The sequence below is a fragment of the Falco naumanni genome, chromosome 6, assembly GCF_017639655.2.
Source record: "Falco naumanni isolate bFalNau1 chromosome 6, bFalNau1.pat, whole genome shotgun sequence".
NCBI lineage: Eukaryota > Metazoa > Chordata > Aves > Falconiformes > Falconidae > Falco > Falco naumanni.
The window spans coordinates 52,395,432-52,423,145 of record NC_054059.1 but is presented as its reverse complement, the minus strand read 5'-3'; the positions used below and the strand labels follow the sequence as shown (position 1 = coordinate 52,423,145).

The 27,714-nt window shown below is 41.2% G+C and overlaps 1 protein-coding gene across 1 annotated transcript; it reads right to left on the bottom strand.

Annotated features, from left to right (window-relative positions):
- Positions 1-26,433, bottom strand: IFNGR1 (interferon gamma receptor 1). The gene is made up of 7 exons (XM_040597107.1): positions 26,252-26,433; positions 15,510-15,624; positions 14,935-15,107; positions 13,380-13,531; positions 12,483-12,660; positions 11,312-11,427; positions 1-4,866 (listed from the first exon to the last, which is right to left on the bottom strand). The coding sequence occupies exons 1-7, from the start codon at positions 26,337-26,339 to the stop codon at positions 4,372-4,374; spliced, it is 1,317 nt and encodes a 438-aa protein (XP_040453041.1). The 5' UTR covers positions 26,340-26,433; the 3' UTR covers positions 1-4,371.
- Between the last annotated feature and the right edge of the window lie 1,281 nt (positions 26,434-27,714).

Sequence of the window (27,714 nt, the reverse complement as noted above, 5' to 3'; positions counted from 1 at the left end):
TTTTTAAGACATGCTGAAACTATTAATTTGAATTAAGTACAATAGTTCTTATTTACTAATCCTAAATTGTTCACATGGCACCACTTCAGAGCAACCAGTTATTTCCAGCCTTGAGAAAAACAGCTCTTCTCATGCAAGTTTCATGTCCAGCAATCTTAACTAGTGAAGGACTACATATAAATATGCATGTGTGTTCTAAGCAGCTGGGACACTACAAGATGTCTTGTTTCCACAGATGTCAGTGGATTTGACAAGAATGTTTTTTTTAAACTACATTACAGATTTATGTGGAAAAATCATAGAACAAGAACATCTGATGCTTCTGTGCCAGCACGTGGCTTTACCACAATACTTCATTGTTAAATGCAGATCTCATAATAAAAGGTTAAAATGTCCATGAAAAAACAAGAACTAAGGAAGTTCTTAGAAATGTTGTCAGGGATTAGGCCGAAGTTTTCTGGTGCAATTTCTCTTACACAGGATATAGGGGGTTTTAAAGTCTTTTTTTTGTTTTTTTTTTAATATTTTGTTTTGGAGTCCTACATTCCATCATCTCCCAAATCATCTTTAGGAGAAAGGAAGGGAGGAATGCTGAGCAGCCAAGAATAAAACCCACCTGAAACAGCCTGAAGTGATGAAAATTTCTACACACGTCATACTGGATAGCTGCTATGTCTATCAAAGGGATGAATACCAGCTGATTTTGAACCTGTGTCAGGCACTTTGATATCCCATGTCAAGGTGCTAACGAATATCCAGAAGCTTAAGCAAACTACTACTTCATTGCAAGAATATTAATTTATAAATTTAAACTTATTTAGTAGTTAAGTGAAAATGCATAGATAACTACTACCTGACAGCTTCCAAACCACGTGGCACAGGTATTTGGTATTACAGAGCTGCTCACCCAAGGCCAACTAGCTGCACCTAGAAAGGCATTTCCATGTTCCCTGTCCCAAGAAGTCCTCACACTGTAGGCTGCTGGGTCATATCCTAGCAGAAACACCATCAGGCACCTGCCCTGTTTTTAGTCTCTCTCTTGGTACCACTACTAGCAACTGCTAGAAACAAGGCTGGGGGAAATAGAGCTTACTAACCCAGGGAACACGTTCTGGTCTCGTGGTGGCCTCACGTGTTCAGCTAGTCACAGCTAACAAAAGAATACGATGCTTTGCACACCCTTAAACTTCTCTATTTCACAATTATAAAACTTGCAAGCCGGCCTAAGCAATTTAAATATCTAAACTATTCCTGTGCTGTCGGCTACTTGCTAAGTGCAGAGCACACAGAAAACAAACCCGCACAGGGAAGGCGACAATTCAGTGGCTTTTGTAATCACAGTTCAGAAATTTTCATTAAAAAATACATTTAACCTTGTGATAGTTACAAGAGGTCAGTTGTTCACATGTATGCATCTGTTGCATAGCACAAAGCACTCATACTCCTGTGCTTGATTTTCAGCTTACATATAACGGAAGGGCACTGTTACTCTGTAACTAACTGCCCCATGCCAAATTTTCCCCGTATGCTCGTGATATATTTTCAGTGTCATTTCTGATTAATCTTAACATCCTTGTCCTTAATTATATCCTAGCACCTGGCTGGTCTCTTTTACTCACATAGGACTCCACACGACTTGAAAGATTTGGGACAACTTACAATACAGTAGTATTGCAGGGGGAAGGGAAAAAAATACGAGTGTCACTTTGTTTTAAAATGCATCTATCTGCCCTGACACAGGCAAAAAAAATACCATTCCTCTTCCAATGTGGCAGCAAAGGAAAACCTTCCAGAACAGAAAACACTTTGTGATCTCTTATGTTCACACAAATTTAAGAGGCCAAGTCCTAGTTAATAATTTTCCTAAAAGTGCCAGGATTTTAACATACTGTTAATAACGTAAATCTATTTTATTAATGTATATTTTATATATAAATTTCCAAGAAATTACATACTTCTGAAATAGTTTTGAGGCAGATATACCAAATGGAATGACTACTATGGCAAATTCCTGATCTTCTTGGATAACAGCAACATATTTTTTTGGGGACAAAACTGACAAATTGAAAACAAGCTATCAATTACAATAAAATTAAATACTCTGAGTAGTAGCAAAGAAGATACTCAGCAAACTGTCTGATCAGAAACTTCTTCCCAAAAAATAAGGTAGCCTCACAGTTTTTAACAACCTGTTTCTCCCCTGTGAGCCAAAACACTTAACTGACATTTAGTCTTGAGGCACTTATTGCAATCTGTATTTATCAACAAACCTGAAAATCTGAAAGAAAAGGCATCAACTTCAAGCTCTGCACAGGACACAGCTGCTCCCCTCCTTAGTAGACAGACTGCTGAAGGCAGGCTTCAGTGGTGAAACATTAAATGAAAAGTTGGTTTAGCTGAAGGTTCAAGTGCAAGTTAATTGTGATTTTCAGAGCCTTCTTGCAACATCAAGAGGGTTACTTTCTGTACTTCTGCAATGGAGATATTTACACACTAGTGGATCCTAACCAGCACTGTCTTCTAGGAACTCAACCCAAATAACCCAAAAACCAAGTAACATTGATTTGTCTCTGCATTATGTTCAAATGTAGTGAGATCCAGCAGTAACTTTTTCAAAGCCAGCTAACATACTGAAATCTTCCTAGCTGGGCTTTCCATTACATCATAACAAAATTCACCTATTTAATTTGGCTTTTCCTAAAATTACCAAAACCCTGCTAACTGATCTGTTATATTTCTGTAAGTAGAGAAGCGAAAATAGCTATTGTCTTTAAATCTTTAGGAACTGAGTATGTACGTAGTTATGGGACATTAACCACAATGGTTAATGTCCCATAACTGCAGGAATGGAAACAGTCCAGAAAATTGTATAAATTAACTTTATCCCAGGAATATTCATGCCACTGAGAAACATGAGGACAGAAGTACTGTGACACTGGTTTTGCTTTAAAACCACCTGCTACAACATGCAAACATTTCCAAAAATGTCATTTAAAAAAAAACTTTTAAAACAAAGACGTAATTTTGTATGAATGCCCCACCTTGTGTCTGAAAACAAGTTTTTTTTCCGAACTAAGCGTCATTAAGAACTACTGTAAACACTTCCTACAAACAGAAAATACCTATCAAATCTTGACCAAAGGGAAATAACTGGACTGCAGGCATTAGACTTGAAAATTTTTAAATATAAAAATAAAATCCTCATCCTTCAGTTTTCAAAACTACAGTCTCACACTACAGAATTCACAGGGCCGCCGGATGACAGTAACTTACCACACTACTTTTCTATTGTCTTAAGGTGTATTTTTAGAGGAAGGTAATCTGCTGTAGTTCCCAAGTTACATCATAAAAAGATGAAAACAGCAGTCATTTTCACAATCTGCTAGAAAACATGTTAGGAAGAAGTCCTGTTGATTTCTCTTTAAAAAAAAAAATCATACTGCTCTAAGAATTAGGATAGAAATACTCCGAAGGCAAGCAGGCTTTTGAATTCTGAAAACATCTTCTGAAAGATTTGTGCAACCACCCATTACACACCTTTTTTCCCCCCAATGACAATCAACTAGCATGCTAACACAGGCATTTTCCAGAATATGACAGGTTACACAATGCATCTAGGTGATCCAAACTATACGCAGCTATACACAAATAACAGCACTTTTAAAAATAGCTTTTTTAGTCACAGGACTTACAAAAGAAAAAGTCTATTGTTTACTCACTGAAATGTACAAAGCAACCATCCTAGAAGTACATACTTCTAATTGCAAAAAAGACTATTAATAACTGGTTCTTGGGCATAAAATTAAATTCTTAAGACACACAAGAAAAGGTTATAGGTATATCCTTACTTAAAAGAAATAGTAGCATTTTAATACAAAAATACTCAAAAAGACAAGCAATGTAATACCTTTAATAAAGGCAAAAACTCTCACATATTTCTTGTGCATCTCTCTTGTAACCAAGTGAAGGATTTCTTAAGCATTATGTTCATTGAATTAATTTTGAAAAGGATTTGAAACAGAAGGTAATAATGACACAGCTGCTGTTTTATACTCCTTCCTGAAGTCTGTTCTCCATAGAGTACAGTTAAAAAAAATCAGAGCGCTATTTCAGTAGGAAATAGTGAGTTATGTCCTATACACAAACACTTCTGAAAGTGGTTGTTACGAAACATCCCCTCACTTTGCAGTGTTCTCAGGCACTAGTTTCAGTCCTATTTCAGGATCCCACTGTATCACGTTGTGTACTGGTTACTCTGGTTGGACCACAACAAGCACAACTTGCAGACATCCGTAACATAACCCAGACCTTCCGTAACCTTCAGTAATGCTGTTCTTCCTGAGTTCTGGTTAAACACTTCAGATATCCTAGTTAGTCAGTTGGCCTGTAAGCAATCACAGGCTGCTCTTCACCAACATCTATCAGCATATCTAATGGAACATGAGGCTTGTCATAGCCAGAAAACTTGAGACAGCTGCTTGGAATAACTGTTTGTGGCATTTCTGTGGTAGAAATCTCTGGACCTGAAGAACTACTGCAGATATCCATTTGGGTACTGTCAGAAATGAAATAACTCTCTTTTACTTTGTGATTCTGTTCATCACCAGAAGATACCTCCTCTGTGCTTTCCTGCAGAGACACCTCTTCTGTTCTTCCCCCAGAGGCATCAGCCAAAGCAGAAGATGCTCCTTCACTGGAATTCTCAGGACTAACAGTTTCTTCTTCTGGCTGTACCTCCAGCAAGGTTACTTCATGGTTCACTGGAAGCACTGTCTGGCCTGGCATGAAGTTTATTACAGATATGTATTTTGTGTCTGGTTTTGATTCTAGAATGCTGTCTGTGTTCAGGTTTCTTATGACACTGACCTTAAATGCGGGGAAAAAAATAACAAAAAATAATAAATCACTTTTAGTTCCACATAGTCTCCTAATTTATTGCCTTCACCTTCTGTCAAAGTTCAGAGGTTAAAAAAAAAGATACAAGTTCATAATACATATTTAATGTTGTTACAACCAATCCCAACAGAAATTAGCAAAATTAGAATCTGGCAAGGTCATTAGCCTGTACCTGTGACTTCAACTGTTTCATTAACATATGCAAGCTCTAAAAAAATGCTTTCTAAGTGCAGACACATTTGCAAGGACCAAATCTATTCATGTCATTCACTGTATTTTAAGTCATTTGAAGTCTGTAATGTAGAAGAAAACAACAAAGGAAGAAAAAGCTGTAATGCTCTTCAAATAGCTGAGGAAGCCTTCCATACTCTGTAGCTATTGAGTGCAACTTGTAATGACTGTAGTATTTTGTGCCAACTGTCTCAACTGGGAGAGAAGTGAACTTTGGAAAACAATCTTTAAAATTACATGAGAACCTGTACACATACTAGTAGTTATATCTATGCTCAAGTGTTCCTAGTTATTTCTCCAAGCAGTCCCTAAATGTTGTGACAAGCTTTTATGTTACACTTTGAAACCCTTCCCCAGGAAGAACATACATTCGTACAATGGCCAGGCTCCAGCTTGTTTTAAATGATTATTGACACGCCTTCAGGCTGTTCAGATTCTTCTGACTTGTTTTTGTGTTTTGGTTTTTTTTCAAGGTGTTTTCAAGAATATGTAGGAAAAACAGTAGGGTAAATTTTCAGCTGGATGATGGTGTTCCCAAAAGCTAACAGAAAGCGTAGGGAGAAAGGGTTATTCAATGAATTGCATCCTTTTCCAAACTTCATTCACTATATATGTGTATCGCAGGCTGTCAAGATAAGACAAGCTGATTTCTTATTATAATGTACATACTCACATTTTTTAGATACTTAGTAAAAAATACAATCTGACAAACTACAGGTTGAGGCAAATGTAGAAGAAAGGGATGTAGGTAGAAGGAGGAAAGGGGGAGAAAAATAATGTTAAGAAAAGCAAAAAAGAAAGGCAAAAAGAACCTCTTAGTCTATATTAGCTTAAGAACGGAGAGCACCATCAAAATACAACCAAATCTGACTATGCTTTTCAAGAGTGTTCCTTGATCAGAAGGTTGTGAGTCTCTATATTCATACCTTCACAGTGTGCTGACTTCATTAGGACTTGCCTTTATCTCCCACTTCAGCCCCATACCCTTCCCCTCAGCTGCTCTGATATCTGTGGATGTTATGTGGTTTATGCTGGATCAATGAAACTACTCGAGTTTAAAAACAAAACACACAACCAAAAAAAACCCAAACACCAACGCCACCACAAAACAAACACACACTCCATGGAGAGCAGTTATTTGTAGTCTAAGTGAGTTTTACAAACAGCTGTATTAGCACCACTAAGGTGAGGTGATCCCTTGGGAATCGAGGGCTGCTACTAGAAAACTAGTAGGAGCATTAAGGTGGCTCCTGACACAGAAAATCTACCACACTACAAGGTAGCTGCCATTCAGCCATCATGCTTTCTGGATGTTAATTTTTGCTATTTGGAAACAGAGTACTATATAAAGAATATTCAGAGTAGTTCCTATGAGTATGTATGGAAACCACCCATCCATAAGAAGCAGGTGCTTAAGAGATAGCTACAGAAACCAGAATACAATGGATAATGTGTAGATACTGAAAATGTTATGAACAGCTGGTAGGATTAACGTGCCTTTTGAAAACCTGTTTATACAGATATATGAAAAAATATTGGATACTTATGCTATACAAACACTGACCTTGAAGGGACCAGCATCTGTAGTTTTTTTGGGGGTAGCAAAAATCTGATTCCAACAGTCACACAGTAAATGACACTAGAAGATCATTCTCTGTGCAAGCTTGAACACTTGAGGAATGTGAATTAAAACAAAATGCTACAGAAACTATAGCTAAAAGCTGCGTTTACCACTTCCCATCTCTCCCCATACAGGTACATGCTATACTAAAGTTAAAACCAAAAATCAATGGAGTCCTTGTTTCTGTCCTTTTAGGATATTCACATGGTTTAAAATATTAGTCCTAAAATCTGTTAAGAAAATGCCTTGTACTCTGCGCAGGTTCTGCATTTCACAGTGCCAGCTGGTGATGTTTAAAGATAGATCCTGAGGATAAAGTTAAGTACTCTCTATACAACTACATCCAGTACTTTTGTTCTCAAAAAGGAAACATATTTTTCTCTTGCTGAGTTTTTGACTAAAGCAAGGTGGTGCAAAGACACTTCCATTGCCATCCATGAAAGCAGGAAGCCACCAGAAAAAACTCTCATGGATTTCTCGGTACCAAAGTTTCTTTAAGAGTCAGAGTCATGACTACAAGAAAGTGTAGCAATTCATGCAGTTATTTCTGGCTTCAAAGAGAAGAATCACAGCTTACTACACTAACCGGAATTCCATTTGAAGTATATCTTAATAACCTTTGTTACTTGAGATGGTTGCTATTTGAAGACAATTATTTACCGTAGGTAAGTTAATATTTTTCTTTTGTGTACATTATCTAATACTAGCAAACTGACAGTCAGTGAGCTTAAGCTGGATGTCTGCAGGACTTCCTGGCAATGCAGGTGCTCAGGTATCTTCCTGTCTCCAATGACAGCACCTGAGCTTTCAGGTCTTCCACTGTCTCAACAGACTAAGGAGATTAAACCAGTGGAAGCCAAGCTCAAGGTTATCTACAAATAACATATCCCAAGGAATCCTTAAGAGTTAAGGTAATCAGCAGCATGTTTCTTTTTCTAAGGGCTTGTCCACCTAAAAATTCCTAGGTGCACAATTTCTGGAAGAGTTTGAAAAACCTCGACAAAATCTGCATGGCCTTTGCATGGCTCCGCAAGAAATTAATACTGTGCAAATGTAGAAACAGGAGACTTACTACCCTATGGACACTCACAGAAGAAAGTAAAAATCTTCACAAAAGCTAATGAAGCAGCTTCTCTCTAGTAAAATGACAATTATTTGTGCCAAGTCAGTCAAAACTTACAGGAACAATTACAGTTTCTCCAAATAAAAAATACGTTGTACAACTAAAAAAGCCAGAGTCACAAAGAAAATTCTTAAATGTTCCATGAATATCGTAAGTGTTCTACGAATACTGTGAGAAAACACAGCCTTGACATTCCTGTCATGTCAGGCTCAGAAAAAGCACCAGCAGATAGCAGAAAACTTAAGTATGAGCTAAAAAATCCAAGTTGATGCTTTTCAGTAAGTCTTTCTCTTATAGAGTGGGCGTTTTCTACCCACTAAAATATTTGCCACCATTTAAAGGTAAGGCACTGAAAAAAAGACATGGGCATAAGCATAAGATGACACCCACAGCATATCAGTAAATTAAAGCCAGGCTCCTTTTAAAGTGAGTAAAACACCACAAATCTTACAACAAATATCTACTACAGGACAAACTGGAATGACTGAAGATGGCGGGTGGAAGGAGACAGCCTCTTGAAATATTTTTTGTGAGAAATGAAAGAAAGCGGACAGTTCTAACTACAGCTGCACTACTGAAACATCAGATTCCTGTAACCCAGCAGAAGACTAGCATGATGAAGTCCTGTAAAAGAATCTGTCCCATTTCACTAGATGCATATTCCCAGTAGGATCCTACTATGAGTAAGGATGTTTAAAACATTTAAATGAACATTTTCTCCGATGAAGGTAATCATTCAATACTCATATTGAAAGACAGCTGCAATGTGGAAGTAGGACCTGTACGTCACCGACCTGTTATTCTTGGCAGTCACAAACAGCACAGAAAAGACAATATAAAAATTCTTGAGATCTAAATGGCAATGGCTATTTTTGTTCTTTTCTTTGGGTATGTGAGACTCACAAAGACAGCTGCTTGATGGTTACTGTTTCTTATTTTTCCTACTGTTGGAGAATTCCAACTCACCCAAAGTCACTCAAATGATGTTTTAGCACCTACTTAAAGCTGCCGGAATGCAGACCACCGGAAGGCAGTAGACCTATGTTAGGACACCTTGCCTAGCCTTCTAACAGATGGAAAAACTGCCTAGATGTTTTGTTTTCAGACAAGCTCGGGTAAAGCACAATGGTCATAACCTGTATGGAAAAAAGTATCTAGTACAAATTCAAAGGTCAGCGACAGGCTCTCAGCTCCAAGAAGCCTACAGAGATAACTTCGCATCATTAAACTTATTATTCATATTACTTACATTATTCATTACCTAAAATGATTAATAATCAAAATAATAATTAATCATAAGTTATTATTAATTTTAAATTCCCATATTATTCATATCACCTGTACTGAAACTACCCTTATGAGCTCCACAATTTATATTTGTTACTAAAAACTTCAATGGAAACGGACAGAATCACAAAACATCCTGAAGTGGAAGGGACCTACAAGGATTGTAGGAGTCCAACCCCTGACTCAGGGCAACCTGGAAGTTAAACCATACGTCTAAGAGCTGGTTGAAATGCTTCTTGAACACTGACAGGCTTGAGGCCACAGGGTAGTTGTCTTGAGTGCTTGACCACCCAGGTAAAAATCTTTATATATAAACAGTTGTAGGTTTCACTCAGCTCCTTCACAACGAAACACGATGCAGAATGTGAACCAGACTGGACACTGTACACTGGAACCTAGGAATCACAAGATGACATATAGCCCAGTAAAGTGAGAATACGGGCACACAAATTAATTTCTACAAGGTGAGCTAAAACGTGAACTTGGAGCACGCATCAGTAAGCTCAGAGGTTCAGGAGCACACATTCTATTCGTGTGATCATCTTTTTCCCCCCATCCCTTAGATACAATACCACAGTAGTACTGGGAAGCCAGAATAACTATGAATTCACTGAGCAACAGCACTGTCATTCTGGATGAGCTGTCTTGCTATAATGAGCAGTCTTCACACACACAGAGTAATTTTTGTATGTAGGACATGATGCTAATAGATTTAGACAGTTACATACTGGTGTGAGCATGAAAAAAAGCCTGTAGTGTCTCACTTTTTCTGCAGGCCTGTGTTTTGTCATTGGGGTCTAGCTGTAGATTCCATCAGAGAGGTTTCATCTAAATTTTTTTCAAGTCTACAGTATGAATAGCTATCTCTGAACTAGTCTTATGGCTCTGTCACAGTCTATGGAAAGAAACATGGATTTTAGAGTGCTTTGTCTGACCAGAAGTACATACCATTTTAGAATGAGACAAATCATCTTGTGCTGCACTAACTACTGCTTACTACAATGTAACCTATCCAAGCCCATCCATTCAGTCACAGCAATCTCACCTCTTAATATTCTGTTTCAGAGAAAGCAGGCTCCAGGGGATCTTGGGCACTGAGCTACCCACGCACTATGAAGCAGTTATTTTTAAGGGTCTTGAAGTTGAAAAACATGGAATTAAAGATCATTACCTCTTCTCTATAGAAGTCTTATGAGTTTTCTTGCATCCACTGAGATTACCATTTACTACTGCCTCACACGGCAGTTCTTGGAAGTTGTTTCAACTGCTGCTGATTGCTCAGTTGCTGTGACCAACGAGACACCAGGAGGACATTATGCCAGTACCTGTCAGATACTCTTGCCTGATGTGAAAGCAAGAAGTGCTGCTGCTCTTTAAGTCACATCCACTCCATTTCCTAAAGATGGCTACAGGGAGCTTTTAAGTTAGAGCAGCTGCTGACCTCTTCCCTGACTGCTCAGTGTGAGAACAGATCTCCCCTAGATTTTCTTCCCTCCTCCTATGGCACTATCACTCCCCTCCTCCCCTTACTCTGCACATCGCTAAGAATAAGTCATTACTGCTAAGTGCTGCGGTTATCTCACAGGTGTCCAGTAACAGGACAAGAGGAAATGGACACAAACTGAAACACAGAATTTTATCTGAACGCAAGAAAACCATTTTTACTGTGAGGATGCTGAAATACTGGAATAGACTCCACAACAGCTCTGGGCAACCTTTTTCCTTGGAGGTATTCAAAACCCATCTGGACAAAGTCCTGGGCAGTATGTTCTCGCTGACTCTGCTTGAGCAAAAGGGTTGGACTCGATCTCAAAGTGTCTCTTCTAACCTCAGCAATTCTGTGGTTCTGTGTCTCTGCCTCCAGAATGAATACAAACCTGCTTATGTACACACACTGAGGTTTTAAGAACTAAGTTCTCAAACCAGACCAACTACTGCTGCTTCAGTTAAAAAGAGACTGAAGTCTAACCTAAAACAAGTACAATGCATCTGGCTGCAGAGGCTGTTCAGAATATTAGACTGGTGTAAGCCCTAAATATCTATGAGACCACAGTTAGAAAAAAAAAAAAAAAAGGAGAGAGAGACAGGCATAAAGATGTTACAGTAATAAAAGTTTACTTGGATATTAAAAATCTGAAGAAGTCAGAACCTACCAAAGACTTAGGCAGCTTTATGTTCTTCTTCCTTAGTTTCTTGTAGCCACAACACACTATCAACATTAGACTCAGGCTCAGAATAACACCAAACAGAACGCTGATATATTGTATGCCTAAGAAATCAGAACAAAATCTGTTAGGGAGTTTGAAAAAATAAACCACTGCTCTTACCACTTAGAATAATTTCCAAAAGGAATAGCTCAGAATGCTTAGCTGCAATGTGTGAATTTGTCAATTTACCACCTTTTTCACTCAAGAAAACTTTATCTATAAAGCATTATAACAAGCAAATAGTTAGAATGACAGAAGAGTTTCATTTTTTATAAACACAACCATGTTTTTATAGAGGTAAAGGAATTTTGTAACTTATTTTTTGTTCCTTAGAGGTGACAGATGGGGATGAATATATTTGTACATTTTTCATGCGATAGCATGTTAACTGACATATTACACATACTCTATGTACAATAAAGTTAAAATACAAAACCTTCCAAAACATAGAATTTTAAACTATTACTAGTAAGATTCTACTAGTCTAACTCTCTTTAATTTCCTTCTCCTCAATCATACCACTGCTTTTGGTCATTAAAGAACAAACACAACTGCTTCTAACAATTCTTTTCTCTAGTGAAGTTTTGGGCCATAATGAAGTAGCATTAAAATTTTTGTAAGAGCTTATCAGAAATATAACATTGCGTCACTAGCTGCCTTTGTTCTCTTTAATTAAGACATTAATACCTCAATTTTATGACAAGTTTACAGTTGCTCAAACTCAGGAAAGTATATAGATTTTCCTCAGTGATGATGCTGAGCAAAAAGCCATTTGCTAGAAGAGAGACAAGGCTTCTGAAAACCGTCTAACTTGGTGAATGGTCCATTTGTCATTTCTTAATTACACCAATGATCAGATGCAATGGAAACAGGCTTTGTAATACCAATGAAGCATAAAAAGCATCCAGAAAAGTCGGTTATTTGAAAATAATACATGATCTTTAAAGGTCTTCAGAACCAGGAAGTGCACTTGCAAAAGAACAACCATGCCTTCCCTTTTTTCATATTCTCCCACAGGCAACCAAGACTTCCCATGGCTACATCAGAGCCTGAATACTTAGATCAGATCTCTAGTCAGACTCAGTACATCCTTATTTAATATTTAGAATCCTCTTACTCAATATCTGCTTGAGAGGAACATGAATGCAGCTTTCGTCTGATGGGGCACCAACCATCAGACCATCATAAAAATCTCCCTTTGCTGAAACACAGTAAGTGGAACCTTCAGCAGGAATTGGGATGCTGACGCTACATTTATCCACCGTACAGTCGTCTTCAGGGAACACTTCTTCAACCTGCAAAAAACGAAAGTCACGTTACATCATTTGATATAACAATATAAATGTTACAGTACCTTCCAACACTTCTAAAAATATTAGCACACCATTACATGTGGTTTCTACATCATCTATGTGTCTCGCAAAAGCTCTGTGACCTTTGGCTAACAGCTTATGAGCTACCTTAAGATGCTGTATTTGATTACATCGTGGTGCTTTCAGCTAAAATTTGTGCTGTTGATAGTCTAGATTTGCATTCCTAATGCACATATAGCTGGATACATATGAATAGGTAACTATAAACAAACATACCTACTACCATTTTCCTCAAGTTCACCCTCCATGATTACTAAATAAAGTGGTATCACTATCTTAAAAGGTAATCTTCCTAAATGAAAGGTCTGTCTAGACCAGTGAAAGGGGCACAAGCAAAGTTACCAATGTTTTAGCATATATGCAGAAGCAATAGAACAGGAAAAAGTAACTGTCTCTCATACACATAATGCAAGAATCATGTTGTTGTTCTAAGACACCCATTTGGACAAATAAAAACCAGACCTTCCAGTCCCAGTATGGTGCACTTGACATTTTAGGGCAGTAGTCCTACATTTTCAACAAAATAGTTCAACTATTTTCTTGGTATCTGTTGGCTCTGCATGCCATAGGAGCGAACCCTTTGTTTATGCATTTAAGGTAAACAAGTCTTCTTAATTTGAAGTTTTCATTTTGGTACTTACCTGTTTTTTACTATCCCAAAAAGTCACCAAGTACGTGAGCTCTTGTTCAATCCAAGGAAGAAGCTCCACAGATGGGAATGCAGGATGGTAAATATCAACTATGATTTTATCGTCATGCCTTGAGAGATTCAGTTTTGGTGGTCCTATTTTTCCTGCAACACATTGCGCCTTTGCTATTAGGCAAAAGCTTTTACCATAAAATATGCTATTTATAGTTAGCTTCCCAAAATTAATCAGAGATTGGAGAAGAATTACATGTTTATTTCAATGCTATTAATGTTGTATAGCTGTGACACTTAGAAGTAATGGAGGCATTTGGACACATTCATGAATCTGCTTCCAGGATAGAAACTGTCCATGCAGAATTTCACTGCTAAGCAACCCAGCTTTCCTATACACATAAGGACATAAAAATTCAGCTCACTAACAACAAAAAACCCCAAACCAATTAAACATATATGTGTGAACAAGAACAGAACAAAAAAAATAAATCACACTGAGCTAAACCATACTGTACCAAAACAAAGGCTATTTGAAAATCTAAACAAATCTCATCTTGAGCAACAGTACTTAGGAAGCCCGATTTGCTGTTGCAATAGCTTACATGAATTTTTTGTGCCTAATGATCTGACTGAACATGTAAGTTTCTTGTTCAATGGGAAAACTATTTTGTCCCTCTCCTCCATGCATGGCTACCACTTTTCTACAAACTATCAAACTCAACATTACCATGATTTCTGTCCCTTCGTCAAACACTGGAAACCAGTCACTGATTCCAAGTCATGGGAGCATTGGGTAAAGCACAGTCCAAGTCAGGGAGAAGCGCATGGGCAATGTTCTGCCTGAAAGCTGTACGTTGAGAATGGAGCAAGTACAAGAGGAAGTCTCTCAGTCTTTCCTCACTCTGTTGTGTCTGCTTTGCATACACATATACTGTCCCACACAACACTGGGGCCTGCCACGCTGCTTTGGACAGGTTGTCCCGGAGTCCAGACACACAATTTACTCCTACAATATTGATATGAAAACCTATGATTTCTCTCAAAGCAGCCCAAAGGGTTCATGTGAACAATGAGTAACTGTTACTTATTCAGCTACAGTGGACTCCCATAGCTTCTGGATAGCATCTAGACACCCAAAGCTGTCAGTATATTGGATTATAGTGTCAAGCAAGGCATCACCAACCACCTGAATATTACTTCAGTGATACCTAAAGGTCCACAGCTCCCAGTGGCAGTTCCCTACCATAAACTGGTGTCTGGGACATCAAGCAAGAATATGGGAAGGATGGACAAGAGTACACCATCAGCATTACCTTCTTGCCTTTAGAAGTTTTAAAAAAAATATCCAGATGCTGCAGTGACAGGGCTAACAAGTCCTTACAGAAGCAGAACTACAGAAGTTCCTACTGAACAACCATCATACTTTATTTCATCCTGGAATCCTGACTTTCTGGTACTCCCAAATGAGACAAAATAATACAGCAAATAGGATAATTACTACCTTTTTAAATTTAGGGAAAATATTACAAGGTTTAGTTTATGATGGAACTTACCGTGCTTTTTCAAAATAAATTCACTCGTCTCAACATAGTCAGACTGTTGTGACCCAACAACAGCTTTAACTCGAAGCCAGTAAGAGGCAAAAGGCTTATTTATTTCCCTTGAGAGATCACAAAAATGAGCTGAAATGTTCATGCACGTGGAGATGATCTCATAGTAACCTAAACTGTAGAAACAGATCAAGTAATAGTTAATACAATTTCAGCTGCACAACATTGTACAATACACTGCCTGTGACAAAATATCTATAAGGGTGACCAAGCACTGGCACAGGTTGCCCAGAGAGGTTGTGAAGTCTGCATCCCTGAATATATTCAAAAGCCATCTGAACACGGTCCTGGGCAACCTGGCTCTAGGCTAACGTGCTCAAACAGGGGGCTGGACACCTCCAGAGGTCCCTGCCAGCCTCAACCATCCCATCACTTGACAAATTTTGCTTTATTTTACACTTACGTAACCTTCACCCTAATGACTTCCCCACACAGAAATAAAAGAATTTACCATGCACTGATTGCTTTTATACACTTCTAGAGAACATCAGGTACAGGAAATAAGAATAAGAACTTACTGGTAAGGTTTGATTTCCACAATAAAACGAGGAGTTTCAGACATAGGTGGGTATTGCCAATATAAGATGGTTTTGAAATTTTCAGATGTTACTACAATCTGTGTTGGTAAAGGCACTGGAAGAAATAGAAAAATCGCACTTTGATAACAGACCTAGTAAAAAATAAGAACCAAATATATTTCTAGATTATTTGGAAAAGGCAATATTTGGAAAAATTAAGACATAAAAATCACAAATACTTCCCCCCAAATGAACTAGTTTGTCACCAGTACAAACACATATGGGCCCTGCAAGCTGATTTATTGTTCTTCTCTCCTACAGAGACAGCTTGCTTCCTGTCCGCAACCCAGAACCTCAGATAAACCGGGCCCACTGAAAGCAAGTCCATCAGATAGCCCGTATCAGGTTGATAAGCTGTGACAATTATACCCCTATGTTGATATTACACAGATACACCAGCAAGACCGACAGTATGAATTTACTGAAGTTAGAGGAGATGAGCCCAGCTCCTGTAGATTTCTCTACTTCTCTTGCTCTTCAGAAACTGAATTGAGGGGTTGGGAGCGGGGAGAAGACAGACACACCAAAGCTGCAGTATCAGGGTAGGACTGAGCAGGACTCTCCTGGAGCACAGACCATCTCCTGACTGCCTTGCCAACAGACAACAGGCCTGCTGGGGAAAGCCTGGATTCAAGGTGAATTTCTGACAATGCCATTTCTACCACTCCAGCAATATTTTTAGAAAGCTGTGATGATAAAAATACTAACATTTGTAAGGAATTTGAACGCTGAAGCTCCAATGTAGTTCCATATACAGGGAAGCATTTGAAGTACATTTAGTAAACAAAGTCAGAGGCAACTAGGTAAGCAATACAAGAATAAAAAGCAGCACTGATGTTTCCCCCATACACCAAGCTCTTGTTCTAAGCACCGACAGTGGCAGGGATATGGAGGGAGCAGCTGCAGGGGAAGGAAAACTACACGGTGTTCTACCTATGGAAGGCTGTCACATGGTGTTCAGAAGGAGGAAAAAGAAAGTGAAGGTCACAAATTATTTTAATTGTTACTTCTTAGCTTCTCAATGTCTGATTTGGCATCCTTAATATTCTCTTGATACAGCATTTGTAAAATGATGACTGATAACTCATATTTGACCTGCTCTAGGCTGCTGTTTGTACACAAAGCAACTGCTCCAATTTCACTCTGCGATATATTGAGGGGAAAGTAAACAATTTTCACATCTTGAGAACAAGACCACAGAGAACACTCTATGGAAAGTAATACAAAGAGGCTGAAATATGCTATTAACCACGAAGATTTGACACACGTAACATACATTACTCTGCAAATGGTGCTGTGGTTTAGTTACGTTTCAATAGCTACAAAAGTGGTATTTCAGTTACTGGAAAAAAGGAACACAATCATCAAATTCTCAACCACAAGAAAAAAAAAGGTGACAAGTTGACAGAAGAGGTGTCAAAGCACACAAATCTTCCTTCAAATATTTAGTTTTAAGGCACACTGTAGTAAGCCTTACATAATTTTACTTTTTTGTACTATTATACAAATAAAACTATGCTTAACAAGAGTGAAAATGAAATCTCAGAACACATCTGAACAGCCAGTAGAAGCTACATGACTTTTATGCATGTTTATAGTTATGCAATTATATACCACTCTGCTTTCTCCTCCCTTGTTCTTCCTCCCATCCCCACACTTTTGTTTTATTTTGCACATACAGTTGCTACCCGTGATTTCAGGAGAGAAAACTAAGCTACTCGGGGAGCCGCTTAGCAGTGTTCCCCAAGAATCTGCTTTTGAGGGCCTGGGGGTCCATGAGTGCTGGTCAGCTTTTAAGATTCATCTTTTACAAGCAGCAGGCTTCTTTTAGATCTTTTTTAAGATTCATCTTTTAGAAGGAGCAGGCAATCCCATGGTGTCATAGGAAGCAGGGCAGATGAGCCTGGCTGAACAGGGAACTCCTTTTAGAGCTCCTGAGGAAAAAGAAATTGCTCAATCTCTGGAAACAAATAATCTTTGCAGGAAGATTACAGAGTCATGGTTCGTAGGAACAAGACACAAAAGGCCAATACTGAACTAGAGTTAAAACTGGCATGTTGTTTCAGATAAAGAAAGGCATTTTTAAGTACATTAACAGCAATTGGAGGTCCGAGGAAAACATTGGACCAATACTTGTTGAAGATGGTCACCTGGCTAACAGGGATAAGAAAAAGCAGAGGCATTCAATGTTGAGGGTTTTTTTGCCTCAGTCTTGTAATAATACTGACAGACCTTGGGATGCCCAGTCCTCCGAGTCAAAGATCCTGAGTGCAGCAACAGTGTTTCACTGTTTGTGGACACTGAAATCATTAAGGGGACAGCTGTATCGGCTGAATGTCCACAAATCCATACAGCTTGACGGGATTCACCCCAGAGCACTGAAGGAGCTAGCAGATGTTACAATAGGACCCCTCTGCATCTACCAAAGGTCTGGGGAGGTCCCTGCTGACTGGAAGCTAGCCAACACTATTCCAATTTACAAGAAGAGCATGAGGAAAAGACCCAAGAAACTACAGACCTCTTAGTCCAGCCTCAGTACCTGGAAAATTATGGAAAAGATCATACCAGGTGCTACTGAAAGACATTTAAAGAACTATACAATCATCAAGCACAGTCAATGCGGGTTCAGAAAAGGGAAGTGCTGTTTAACTAATGCAATATCTTTCTATGATAAAGTCATCCGTCTAGTGTATGAAGGGAAAGCAGTAGATAAAGTGTTTTTCTGGATTTTAGTAAGGCTGTCGATACCGTCCCTCACAGCACTCTTCTGGACAAATTGTCCAACTGCAAGATGAGCAGGTACCTGGTGCTCTGGAAGAAGAACTGGCTGTACGGCAGGGCTCGAAGGAGTGTAGTGAATGGGGCTATGTTTGGATGGCAACCGGTCACCAGCGGTATTCCTCAGGGCTCAATTCTAGGGTCTGTTCTGTTCAAAATTTTTACCAAAGATCTGAATGCAGCAGCTGAATGCACCATTAGCAGATTTGCCAACAATACTAAACTGGGAGGTGCTGTTGACTGTCACAAGGCACAAGATGCCTTACAGAGGGAACCAGATAGATTGGAGCATTGGGCAATGATTAATGGAATGAAAATTTAACAAGTCCAGCTGCCAGATTCTGCACCTGGGATGGAGTAACACTGGGCACAAGTATGAATTGGGAGAGTAGTGCCATGGGAATGCAATACTCTGAAATACTTGTGAATGCTGACTGACCAACTAGAATAAAAAGCATCTACCAAGTCAGGCCCCTGCAGCTCCATGACAGACTATTTGACCTAATTCCATCCAGAGGCTATTTTTCACGTGCTCCAGCTCTGAGACTACAAAGGAACTAGCAGAAAACAAGCCTTCATCATGAAAAGACAACTTTCTTCACAACTATGCCACCACATAAACCACCTTAACAGCCATCAGGAACATCATCACCACGTCAAGATCTCCAACGGCACTACACACTACGAGTTGGCCTTGATCACTTACAGGAACGAGTTTACACACACCATCAGCTCATCTTTTTCATCCTCGCTCTTAACAACTTTTCTTTCGGTGATCAAATCAGTCAAAGCGCTATCTCCCTCTCAGATCTTTCACTCCATATCCTCCAGATAGACCTAAAGGGCACCTTTCAGCACGAGTTGAGAAGCTAAAAGTTGTAACTCTACTTACAAACAAAAGCCAGTCAAGACAGGTTTATAGCACACCTCCTCTCACCACATTAACCTCTCTCTGTTTCACAAGCCAAGAATTATCTCCCTCTTTTTCTAAGGGATGACACCTTATTACTCCATCCACCACTTTCCTTACTCTCTAGAGGTACCAGCCCTGCCATCTATCAAGTGGTCTAACGGATATGTAGTAAAGTCAAATGTAAATTGTTCTCGCTTGTATTTATTTTTGAGATTTTCTGGTTCTACTTTAAAGCCAAAAAAAAGCCTGAAAACTCATCTCCTTTCCCTAATTACACTGGTTATTTTCACAGAAGACTACCCCTACCTGCAAACCTCGCCTAACCAATATGAGTGACCAAGGACCTTACCCTTCAGGTAATTCAGCAATAATATACAGAAGCTTCACGCAAGTGACAGCAGCTTAAGATGTAGAAGTGACTGCTCAGCACTGCAATAGTTCAGACCAACAGACCTCAAAACAGGCATGGAAAATGGATCAACTTTGCATCACCCATGAAGGTCACCTTTTAACCCCGTGGGCAGGCAACTCCAGTCCCTTTCTTCAGATTTGTTATCTCCCCTGCTTGCCCTCCCTAGCCTATCAAGTGGTCTTCATTGTTCAGCTCACAGCCCCTTTACTCAGGCTGCCCATCTGACCGATAATGGTTCTTCCTCCAGCCAGCACAGAGACAGAGCCCTGGGACACCCCTGCCTCCATTCCACTCCAGCATCAAGACTACAGACCATAGAGAACACTGCAGATTTTCAGATCTTCATTGATGGTATTTCTGCATTTTTCCAGTTATAATGCCGCAATGTGAACACTGTTTTACTTAACCCATAAAAAAGCATTAATTTTTGAAACACGTTACGCTCTATGTTGTTCAGCAGGCACAACTGCAGAAAGATTATAGTGACTAGTGCCACAATGGGCATCTTTAAACATGAAACTCCTAATTTATAATAAGCATAAATGCAGCAACACTTAGCATGCAAATTCAAACAGTGAGAAAATAAGCGTGGGAACAGTGAGAAGAAATTCACATCATGATGCATTACTAAAGCTCTAGCTTGCCTCCAGTTCAAAATTCAAATGCAGTGATTTCCATCCACAGTTAGCTCTGTTCACCTTGCCTTGTAAAACTGCAATAGTGGCTGACAAAGGAAAGACATCAGCAAGAACAATTTTCTCACAGAAATACAGAAATTAAATTGTATATGTGCACTGTGGAACAATGTAAGAGGAACTTCAGACAGCAGCCCTACGTCCAAAGAATAAAGGAGTAAGAGGCAAAGGTATACCAGTTAGATTATCCTCAAAATCCAAGTATGCTTAATTTCTTATAGTACTCCTTAAAAAAATGTTAAAGAATTGGAATGTTGGAAAGTAAAGGATAGGAGTAAGGGAGGGGTGGAAGCAAACAAGCATGATCACAGGGTGACCCAGAAGTTGAACGTTTAGTAGAGAGCAGATGTGGGAATGCAACCACACGGTTTATCTCTGCAAATTCACACTTGCATCAGTTTATAATCGACATACACAACTCAGAAGCATGAATACTTATTTCCTCATATACAAACAACCCAGACCTCTGCTCCCATATTGGTGACCAAGACCTCAGCAGGTGTGACTACTGTGGGGGGTTGTGTGTGTGAATATATATTATCAAGTACCTTCTCAACGTGCAGTTAACTAATGTATTTAAGTCTGAGACATTTACATCTTCAGCAAACTTGCATAGCAGACAGGAAGGAAATACATGTGGGAGGAAATTAAAAACCAAATGCCACCAAAAGGCTTTTGTTTTACTGCAAGTATCTGCTGCTTGATTTCAGGCTGCTAAAAAAATTAAGGGGTTTTTTTGGGGGGTTGTTTTTTTTCCCCACAGTAACAGAAACAAGCATACTTAGTTGCATCTTTGAAGACTGAGGAAGATAACTCATAGAACTAATCCACCAGTTGCAAACAATATATGATATAGTTCTGCTTCAAAAGCACCCATCAAACCAAAAAACACTTGTTTTTATCTACAAGGCAAGTCTAACTTGTCTTGTTTTGTACATTCACTTCCCCAAGTCAAAACCACCACACTCCACGTCTTCCACAAACCTGAACAGGGTCAGACACATGAAACCAAAGAACGATTTCTGTACCAGCTTGAAACTAGACTATCTTGTTCGCTATATGAATGTTACTCAATACTACCACCTATGGAAAGCACTCGTGAAATACAAATTTGAAGCAGCCATATATTCAATAGCATCTATTTTTAAACCACATACAGAAAGGCTTAACATTTTTTGATGTATGTGGATGTCCCACCTGTTCACTGAGGCTCAACAATGCATCACCCAACGGCAAAAAATTTAAATCAATTAACTGGAGAACAGGCCATTTCTGAGATGTAAAAATGAGACAGCTTCTAAACTGATGCTTGTATCTTGTGCAATGCCAAAGTTCATTCTCTTATTCTGACAGAGGCCATGAGGTATTACTGTATACATAGAGGCATTTGTCACCACTGTTCACAGAAGCAGAATTTAACTGGAAGTGCAATAACGTGTATAACAGAACAGGGCCTGATAAGTCCACAATGCAGACTCTATGGAACGGCTATCTAGCTATCTGAGACACCAGCGACTTAAAGAACCACAGAGTTCAAGTTGCATGTTCTTATTAAACATCATTTAGGCACTAAAATACAGACTGAAAGCACAAATTGAAAGCTTAAGAAGTCAAACTGTGAACAAAAACCGGAAAACATCTTTTCAAAGTCTGCTCCTTTTTTGGATTTCCACAAAAAACTAACATCCTCATAAACCCCAAGTGATACATCATAGGAAAACGGTTTTAAGCCATTTCAATAGACCAAGAGGGACAACAGTTTGAACTTTGCTTTGCTGTGGATTCATGCCAAGTGGGAAAATCACCACTTAGTCTGTTACAAGACAGCCAGATACAATGCTAACAAATCAGTCCCTTTGGGGCCCCTGACTGGAAAAACCTGTGCACCTTGACTATATGCCCTGTGCTCCACCTGAGCTCACATAACCACTTTAACTGCACCCAAGAAGGGTAGCAGCTTTGCTGACTACACAAATCTAAAAAAAGTGATTATCCTTAGCTCTCACCAGCACTGACAGAGAAGACAGACACATCTGCACTACCTCAGAATGGTTCTGCAGGACTCTGCAGCAATATACAATGAGAAAAAAAAAAAAAAGGGTGGCAAAAAGGCAGCCAATACCCTAAAAATGGATTCAGAGAGCAGCAAGTCTGTGCTAAGGGTGAAAAACAGCACATAGAAAGAACTGCCTGTTTCTGAAAGCTGCATTTCCTTCTAGAATAGTCCTCTTCAATCATTTAGAGCCCCACTTCAATCTGTCCTGAATCAAACAAAATTGGCCCGTAGTAAAGCAGAGTACAGGCATCTGGGAGGCAGAAGAGAGCTAGGGGCACTGCCCAGAACCACGGGACAGAATTTCAGCAGGAAAGGTTGGCGCTCAGCACAGGCTGCAAGAACACCAACCACTTGCCCTGGGGAACAATGGGAAATGGCAGAGGGGGAGCTCTGCCCACTGCCACCTTCCTCTTCAGGGCAGCACGCCTGGGTTAGCGTCCATCCATCTCCACCGTGCACTTCTGACAGGCCAGCACTGAAGGAACAGCCCTGATCCTGCCCTTGTCAGACTGCTGGAGGAGAGAGACCACCTGTGGCTGGCTTCGGCAGAAGCTCGACAGACTGGTAAACACCAAGAAGTAATGTACTGAAGAATATTTTTCCTGCTACATGCCTGGCCGCCTTCTAAGAGGCAGCAGCACGCAGCACATGTGGAAAGGTTTGTGCATGCTTGCCTTCACCCCTCCAAAAGAAACCAAATACACTCTTCTCTTGTAATGCCACTTCTATACCTTGACAGTACCTCCTTAACAAATTTACTAAAACCAAACTTAAATTAGTGCATTTAACAGCAGTTCTACACAGAAGGCTCTACCAGAAGTTCTCAAAAGATCTTAAATTCAAAAAGGAAATGACACTTGGTTTACAAATGAAGGGAGCATGAAGACAAGGGTAAAATTTAAAGCTAGTAGTTTTTTAAATATTTAGCAAAATGAACTTAAATAATTTCACAAGAATCAGGAACAAACACTATACATAGTATTTAGTTCATTTTTACAGCTTCTATTTAAAATGGGTTTTTATTTCCTCAGTACTCAGAGGTTTGACACTGTTCCATGGGGCTTTTAAAAATCATAGTTTATGATAAAAACCTCCACAAGGTGGTATGCTGTACTGTGAAGAGAGGCAGACCTAGATCACCATCTTAAAAAAGCCACAGTAAGTTACACAAGTCACATTTTAACAACTGTTGAAACAGCAGAAGCTAAATATTGTATTCTCTATTTTATGACTATTCTTCCCTTTTATTACACCTGAGAAATCATTATAACAGACAATATCTAAATACAGCACTTTCTGCCATCTGATTTGTGTTTGTTTGCAGATGGACAGACAACTGCTATAAATGCCGATAATCTGACCTAGAAAAGAACAAATCAAGAAGGCCACCAAGATCATCACACACCACATGAAGTCACCTGCAAAACTGAAGCGCACACACCTCCGTGGAAATCTGGCTTTCAATGTGCAAACAGCACCTGAACTGCTACCACAGTCTCAAACCTTCTTCCTACTACTTTGACCTTGTCCAGGGACCTCCTCTTCCAGGATATTTAAATGCAGACAGAGTTCCCATCAACAAGCCCGGAGCTCCACTGATGAGTCACAGGCCTACCAAGGCAGGCTCGTTAAGCACTCAGCTGTAGGGAAGGCAGAGGGTGTTCAGCTATTCAGACAACTGCTGTTACCTTGTCTGGCTTTTCTAAGGAAAATTGTCTCCCACAACAGAAGATGAAGATGACACAGTATTTCCTCGTTGCACACTCAGCCTTAAGATATGTATTACATAACTGACACACCGGAAGCCCTACTAAAACTTAAGAATGGTATCACTGTATCATTGCAAAGGCAAGAATCATAAACATGCTTCAGAATTCCTCGTCTACTTTCATCCTTTCAGTATAAGCCAGCACTTCTGTTTGCATCCATGTAATAATGAAGTAAGGACATGGTATTAGTTCATCATTACAGACATAACCAGCATTTTCATTCAGCTAATACACAGCAATATCTACTAAATTCCCTTCATAATGTTTTTGTTCACTAAAAAGTTAAGTTTTTGCTTAAGTGATGAAGTCTCTGAAGGGTACGGTTATACAAGCTGTGGCCAACCTGAATGCAAGTCACCATGAAAGGTTTTGAAGACACAAAGCAGAGTTAACTCCACAGTATATTCTGCTCTTTTCACCTGAGGGTGTGCTGCACTCATACGCAGAAAAGTGAGCTTTTTGCTGCTCTGCAGCTCGCCATACCGACTGCACCACAGGTCTTACAGCAAGGTAACTCTTGTGCTGAACTAGGCTGGACTACAGCAGATTTGTTTTACAGCAGCTGATTGACTGGTATTGCGTTTTTACCTTGAAACTGCTTAATGCAATGTAAAAGTAGCATATTCTATTAGCTATAAAAGCAGGCTCTTAAAAGAGGTGAAGTCCAGTCTCAAAAGACAGTATTTAACTTATCAAGCCTCCCTACTGCTAAAATGTGGGAAAAAAAAAGTTTCCCTGCAAGGTTTCATAGTTAACAACCAGCCACCAAGTCGAACAAACTAAACACTCCAGATGTAAACTACCAAGGCACAAGTCAGCTGACAGATTACCATTTTTACTGTTCCTAGTCCACATCAGGTAAACCTAACCAGTATTCCGAAGTCCCACACAGGGTGGCCCACCCCCAGCAGCAACAGAGTTCAGTCACTTCAGCTGAGCATGGATCCAAACTGCACCAAGTCCCAATCAACCCGTACTACGCATTTGCAGAGTCCAAGGCACCTGGGAGCATAATCGGAGTTTCTGCAACCAACTGCTAGCAGCAGGAGAGTACTGCTGCATTTATCTATGTGTGGACACAATTTCAAGTCCTTTCATGAAGGGCATAACATGCAACACCCTGTAAACAGCTCTCAGTATTGCTGAAAACTCAATACATGTTCTCTTTTAACCTGAGCTGTTAGACAGCAATCTCGGAATTTAATGAGCTGTTCCAGTCTTGTCAACCAGAGTGTTTCTTTCATAATTTACTTGCAACAACTCTGCCCAGAGAAAAACCGCTGCTCCTCGCCGGCAGCTCCGCCCCCTGCCCACTCAGTGCTTGGCCGAAGGGTACCCCCTCCCCTGTGGTCACGGCCATAACCCTGATGCCTCGTTTGGCCTCCCCGGTCTTGCACTCCCCATCTTTGCACTGAAATTCCCAATTTCTCTGCTTCTTCGGACATTGGCGCTTATAAAACACAGTGCTGCAGGCCTATTCGATGCACACCCTGCTCCTGCTTTACGTGACAAAACGTACAAACACCTGAAATAACAACGAGTATCTGCCACCTCACAGCAGAGGGCTGTAACCACTTGTAACGGGCACCCTGACAAAGTCGGGGTTCGGCTGTAACCACCCCCAGACAGCAGCGACACGCTTCCAACGCGGCGAGGGTGCCGCGCCACCAGAGCCGATTTGCACGTCAGCAGATCTTCCACGGCAAAGCCTAACCTCGCCGCCGCGGGCGAGCTCAGCCGGCGCCGCCTCACCCCGGCGGGACAGCGCGGCACAGCACCCGGCGAGCGGGGCGAAGCTGCACACAGCACGGCCTGGCGCCCCGCCGCCGCCCCGCTCCCGGCTGGACACGCGGGACCCTGCGCCCCCTCCCGCACCCGCGCAGGCAGGGCGGCGGCAGCGACGCAGCCCCGGCGGCACTCGGTCTCCAGCGGCTCCGGGATAGGGCAGGGCCCCGATGCCGCCACCAGTTCCGGGCTCGCCGCCCCGCTCCGCTCACGGGACCCGCGCCGCCGGCCCGCCTATACCGGCCCGGCCCGGGCCCCCGTCCCAGCCCGTTACCTGCAGACCGCTGCTCCCCGCGGGAGGCCGCGCTCCGCCGGAGCGCCAGCAGCGCCGCGAGCGCCAGGAGGGCCAGCGGCACCCGCATAGCGCCCGGCGCCGGCTGGCGGCGAGCGCGCGGAGGCGGCTCCGGCTCGTGCTCCCGCGCCGCACCGCGATCCCCTCGGCCCGGCGGCGCTGCGGCGCCTGCGCACTGCGCTCCCCGCGGGAAGCGGCGGGGCCGAGGGTCACTGCCGGGCGGGGGCGGGCCCGGCGGCGGCGGGGCGGGGGCTGGGGCTGGGGCTGGGGCGGGGCCGTCCGGGCAGGGGCAGGGGCAGGGCAGGGCCGGGCCGGCCGGGCAGGGGGGGACAGTAGCCTGGCGGTGGCCCTTGGGCCACAGTGGCGGCAGTGAGGCCTTTCGCCTCCGCGGTGCCCTGGCCTTGTTTTATGGATTGTTTTGAAGTGCCAATGCTGTGCCATACCTGTGGGCCCCAGCCGCTGAAAGAGACTTCTGCTGCCTCCCCGTTTCTTAATAAACACAGAGTGTTCATCCTGTGGAGTTTTTCAGAAACAGTTCTTTGCGTTCCTACACATAGAGGAATCCTAATTTATGCCGAGAGCTTTTGTTCTTCCTTACAAATAACCTACATTGACATGCATTTAAAACAATTAAATGAAGTGCTGCCAAGCAAGATGGAGATTGCAGCTTTTTCTGCCTTCCTGTTGCTGTGCTTCCCACCCCGTGTCCCGGTGCCAGATAATTCAGCACCTTAACCACCCAGCCTCAGGGCTACCCTGGGTCAGCTAAGGAGGAGGACACAGAAGAAACCTCCTCCGCCACACACCTCCCCAGCTGTAAGGAGAATGTAGCAGCTTTTTAAGCTCCTGCCAGAGGTTCTGCAGATAACGTTTTTTCTAGACTAAAATGGAGACAGCGTGAAGGATCTCTGACACCCACGCTTCTTCCCAAGCTTTCAGAGACAGAAAGGAGGAAACAGTTACATGCCAGAGTCGTCATGCTTCCTCTTTGTCACACCTCTCACAGAGAATGTTAACTTCAGCCGCTCCCTCACCTTCATTTCCTGTCTCAGACTTTGTCTCAATTCCTGGAGAAAGGTATGGAGCAATTGCTTTCTTGCCATCTGCATTTGCAAAATTGAGAAGACAGAACAATTTGCTGTGTGAGCAGGAATGAGTAGTAAGGAGAGGGGAGATCACAAGTCAGCACTGGGTGCTGAAGAAGAACACCTCACAGCTGCAGTCTCAGAAACGATGGTGTCCCACAGGTGATGAGGTGGTGGTGTGGGGTGTAGGGTCAACATGGGTTAAAAAGCCAAGAAGGAAATGGATTGGGAAACTATACTCACACTATGTAGCAATGCTACAGTCACAGGCTGACCTTTGTACTTAACGTGAGTGCGGTCATGAGCTTTATAACTGGCACATGCTTCTTGATTGAAATATTGGCCGCTTGCTGGCATATG